The sequence below is a fragment of the Egretta garzetta genome, unplaced genomic scaffold (genome assembly GCF_000687185.1).
Source record: "Egretta garzetta isolate BGI_Z169 unplaced genomic scaffold, ASM68718v1 scaffold867, whole genome shotgun sequence".
NCBI lineage: Eukaryota > Metazoa > Chordata > Aves > Pelecaniformes > Ardeidae > Egretta > Egretta garzetta.
Window position 1 is genome coordinate 21,762 of NW_009260291.1, and position 4,647 is coordinate 26,408.

The window sequence follows — 4,647 nt, forward strand, 5'->3', positions numbered from 1 at the left end:
GAGCGTCCTGCAGCCGGCAGCGCCCAGCCCAGCCCGTGGAAGAAGGGGTTGCATTTGTTTTTGGAGCCGTTGGAGCCTGGCAGCCCCTATCTGAAATCCTTCCTTGTTCTTCTGCTTTAGTTTGATGACTTCTCCCGCGACCTGTGTGTCCAGTCACTGCTGGAGATCATGGACATGTTCTGCGACCGCCTCAGGTATGGTGTGGCCCTTCCAGCCCTGCTGCCTCGGCCCTGGGTGGTACCGCGGGCAGTACCGGGAGCCAGTGGGGCCCAGCTGAACCTGGGGTACTCGCCCTGGCAGAGGGAGGCAGGTTCCCCCTCCAGCTCTGTGCCCATTCCCAAGTTGCCATCCTCCTCCGGCTGCCCTGGGATGAGCTGCCACACAAGTGCCAGCACAGGCAGAGCAGAGGGAGTCCGAAACCCCACGAGTTTTGTGGGAAGCTGCACAAAACCCCCCTATACTGGGCTAAACGCCTCTGCCATGATATTCCTGCCTGGCTCAGGTGGTTAGGGGTGGGTGTAAGCCCTGTGGCCTGAGGGTTTCTGTCTCCTCAGAGCGTTTTCTTTCTCTTGTGTGGCCTATGCAGCTTCTGTCCCCAGTCTGCCAGCGCTCACAGTCCTGCCTGCGCTGCCCCAGGCAGCTGCCTTGTTTTGCTTCGTGCTCTTCCGCTGGTGTTGCAGGACCCAGGGGAGTCCAGACCATTCAGGCCACAAAAACTTTTTTAGAAAGCTCAGAAATCTTCCTGTTAACCCCTGACAGCCTCTTCTGGGAGGCCAGAGCAGAGAGCATGCGGCGGTGGGGTGGGAACAGCAGCAGGAGGAGGAGGAAGGCTGAAGGTAGCAGCTCTTCAATTACATGAAATGAAGCAGCAGCAATGAATATGCATCAGTCACAGATGTTGACAAGGAGCTGTTGCTGGCCAACTGCAGAGCTGGCCACTTAATCCAGTCCCTGCCTAATGTGATCCTCTGCTTAATTTCATCAAAACTTCTGGCCCCAATGATTTGTGCATCAGGAGGGGAAAGCGTTCACCTCTCGCAGCACATTGATCAATGCTGAGCCTCTCTTAGCAAGATAATTTGATTAGAGGCTTGGAAAGTTTCCCTGTAGTAGAGTGGCCAGAGAGGAGGCTGCGCTGGGGAGACTTTTATTTCCCCTGGCACAGCCGGGATGCTCATGGGCTGAGCAGGTTGGGATCTGCGGCAGAGGAGCCGGGAGCCAGCGGGCAGGCTGGGCTGGGTGCATGGGATGTGGGTTTGGATCCCCAGGCTGCCCTGGGTGTGTGCCTTGGTTTCCCTGGGGGCAGTGGCCTGTCCCACCGTGAGCAGGGTCCCGTTTCTCTCCCCTTCCCAGCTGCCATGGCAAAGCAGAGGAGTGCATTGGCCTCTGCCGGGCGCTGATGAGTGCCCTCAACTGGCTCCTGCGCTGCGCGGCCTTCTACGCCGAGAAGGTGAAGGAAACGCTGGAGCAGGTGGCAGCTGAGAGCCAGCTGAAGATGTGTCTGGAGCGGCTGGCGAAGATGCTCAGCAGCACCAAGAACCGCGCCCTGATTCACATCGCGAAGCTGGAGGAGACATGTATGTTGCTGCCCCTGCCCTGCCCTGCGGCGTGCTCTGCCCATGGCTGCTGCCAGGGCTTCCTCCTAGTTGCTGCTGGCCCTGGGGAGATGTCATTGCCACCTCTCCCTTCCCCCTGCCCGGCTCCTGCCGCATTGTCCCTGCGGCTCCAAGCCCATCTATCTTCCAGCCCTGTTGCTGTAACCGTCTCCTCCCTGGCTCTGTGCCACCCTCTGCCCCCTCCCCTCCATGCTGCCCTTGGAAGAGGAGCAGAATTAATGTGAAGGCTGTGTGAGCTGTTCCTGGGCACGCAGCAGGTCCTGTGCTCCGCCAGTGTGCCTGGCACAGCTCTGTACCTTTGGTTGGTGCCTGCGTCTGGCCAAGAGGCTGTGCCAGGCCAAGCCTGAAGCAGGAGCTGCTGGGTGGCACACAGACCCTCGGCTCGGCTTCACAGAGGTGTGCTGACTTCTGCTCACTGCGGGGCCCAGCGGGGAGCCCCATCCTTGGCAGGCCCTCTGTGTTGTCGTGGGCCTTGGAGCCAGCCTGCCCGGCTTCTCAGCGTGTCGCTGTCGCCCCCCCCTCCACTGAACGCCTGACCTCCCTCCACAGCCTCCTGGAGCACTGTGGAGCAGTCCCTCGTCAAGCTGGGGGAGAACCTGAACAGCCTCAGCAGCTCCCCGCTGCGAAGCCAGGCTGATGACTGCATCTCCCTCATCAAGAGGTAGCTTTGTACCCCTGTCTCTGCGAGCTCGGAGGGTGAAATGGGTCTGAGCCCTGCTCTGGGGACTGGGAGCCTCCAGCCTCTGTCCATGCTGGCTCCCTGCTTTCCTGTCCCTTCCCAGCTTGGACCCCTGCACTGGCAGTGGGCTGGAGCTGGCGAGAGGCCCTGGGGTAGGAGAGGGGACAGGACTAGTGGTGACTTGCTGCAAAGGGGTCTTACCCAGGGCTTGCTCCTCTGGTGGCCCTGGGGCCTCTTGCCATCTCTCAGCTGCTCTGGCCACACCAGAGCTGCCATCCCCACTCTGGATCCCCCCGGAGTTGCTCCCAGGACCCGGGCTGTGGCACTGGGGCTTGGCTGTGCCTGATGGCTCTCCTGCAGGGCACAGGAGCTCCAAGCTGTCCTGCCCCAGAGATATGTAGGGCAGCAAAGGTCAGCGGCTTGGCCAGGAAGGGAGGATGGGACAAGAGGGGCAAGGATCTGTCCCTGCAAGGCTCCAGTGACCCTGTGCTCGTCTCCCACCCAGCATCCCCACCATGCTCTCAGTCCACTCGGAGCAGCTGAACAAGACCGGCTTCCCCACTGTGCATGCCGTGGTGCTGCTGGAGGGAACCATGAACCTCACAGGAGAGACCCAGCCGCTGGTGGAGCAGCTGATGATGGTGAAGAGGATGCAGGTACAGAAGTGGCATCTTGTTCTCCTGCTCAGGGTTTCCTGGGGGCTGTGGGACCAGTGCCTTGCTGCAGTTCTGTGCTGTGTACTTCCCTGTGCTGAACCTGGTCCAAGGGTATGGGCGCAGCTGCAGGGAGCAGCGTGAGCCCATCAACACCTTCGCAGGGGGTTCAGGGTTTGGCTGTGATCGAGGGAGTCACTTTATTGCCTTTCCAGCACTGGAGAGTTTTGTCTGTGTGCCCTGCAGCACATCCCCTCCCCGCTCTTTGTGCTGGAGATCTGGAAGGCCTGTTTTGTGGGCCTCATCGAGTCCCCGGAAGGCACGGAGGAGCTGAAGTGGACAGCCTTCACCTTCCTGAAGGTAGGGCCCAGCCCCGCTGTGAGCGCAATGCTCTGAGCTCCTGGCCTGCCGCTGCCTTTTCCCTGCACACCCAGTCCCTGCTGAGCGCTGAACCCTGGCAGAGCAATTATGCCATGGAAGCGGTGGAGTCCCCATCCCTGGAGGTATTTAAAAGCTGGGCAGACGCGAGGTGCTTAGGGACATGGTTTAGTGGTGGGATGGCAGGGTTACGGTAACGGCTGGACTTGATGGTCTTTCCCAACCTCACAATTTTATGATTCTGTGAATCAGTTCTCCTGTCCCTCAGCATGCCCCTCGGGATCCCCCCACGCCCTGGCTGAGCCCATGGCAGCGCTCCTGCAACCCCCTGAGCATCAGCTCTGCTCTCCAGGGCTTCTTTTCAGCCCAGCCCTGCTTTGTTTTCCAGAGTGGCTTTCCTGGGATGTTGTGGGGGAAATTGTGGCCTTTGAAGGATGCCACAGCAGCCTCGGGGTCTACGCTCCCACAGCTCAGTGGTGGGCAGCCCTGGAGCAGTCTGCTTCACCTCCTTTCTTTATACCAGACAAAAGGGCTCTGCGTGTAATTTCAGGCCTGACACATTCTCTGGCCTGCGCCGGCCTCTCTGCAGCCTCAGTCTTCTGCCTGGCTATTGAGGGTTGGCCATGTTCTGCAGCTCCCTGTGACGGTAGAAGGCCCCTGCAGAGGGGAGGCGGGGGGACAGAGTCCCCTGGGTGTGCGGGCTGCTCCAGAAATGCTCCTTTCCCTGGGCTGGGAGAGCAGCTGCTTGCAGGCGTGTTTGGTGTGGGCTCCTGCTGCCTGTGTTGCTGGGAGGTCCTGAGTGCAGAATGTGCTCTGCCTCTGTCAGTCACATCTGTGCCCCATGTCTTTCAGATCCCCCAGGTCCTGGTTAAACTCAAGAAGTATCCCCAAGGGGAGAAGGTGAGTCTTGAGGGCTGTCGATTGGAGCTGTTTGCCATTTTGTGTGCCACAAGCAAGCTGTGTTTGTCATGATGGTGCTGGTGCCTGGCCAAATCTGTGCAGGGGTGGCTGGGGTAGGAAATGATCTATGTCCCAACAACCTTCCTCCAACGGACAAGGTGACGCAGGAGGGGAAGGTGGGCTCGTGTCGGCAACGTTCTGAGCTGAGTGCTTGGCTTTGTGCATGGCAGGACTTCACCGAGGAGTTGAACTGTGCCTTCGAGTGCCTGCTGAAGCTGACCCCTCTGCTTGACAAAGCAGATCAGCGATGCAAGTGAGTGCTGGCCGTGTCCAGGGCTGACCTGCAGCACTGTGAGCCTGTGGCCAGTCTGTGCCACAACCACCCCGTCATCTCTGCGGGGGGCCCCGGGAGGGGGGGCTG

The 4,647-nt window shown here is 60.1% G+C and overlaps 1 protein-coding gene across 3 annotated transcripts in view; it reads left to right on the top strand.

Annotated features, from left to right (window-relative positions):
• MED24 (mediator complex subunit 24) overlaps positions 1-4,647 on the top strand; it is a 20,826-nt gene that overhangs the window by 4,338 nt on the left and 11,841 nt on the right. For all 3 annotated transcript variants that reach the window (XM_009642548.2, XM_035897958.1, XM_035897959.1), the window contains 7 exons: positions 121-194; positions 1,354-1,577; positions 2,166-2,277; positions 2,801-2,951; positions 3,195-3,308; positions 4,179-4,226; positions 4,457-4,539. In XM_009642548.2, the coding sequence (XP_009640843.1) occupies positions 121-194; positions 1,354-1,577; positions 2,166-2,277; positions 2,801-2,951; positions 3,195-3,308; positions 4,179-4,226; positions 4,457-4,539 (806 nt within the window). The remainder of the gene's footprint in view (positions 1-120; positions 195-1,353; positions 1,578-2,165; positions 2,278-2,800; positions 2,952-3,194; positions 3,309-4,178; positions 4,227-4,456; positions 4,540-4,647) is intronic.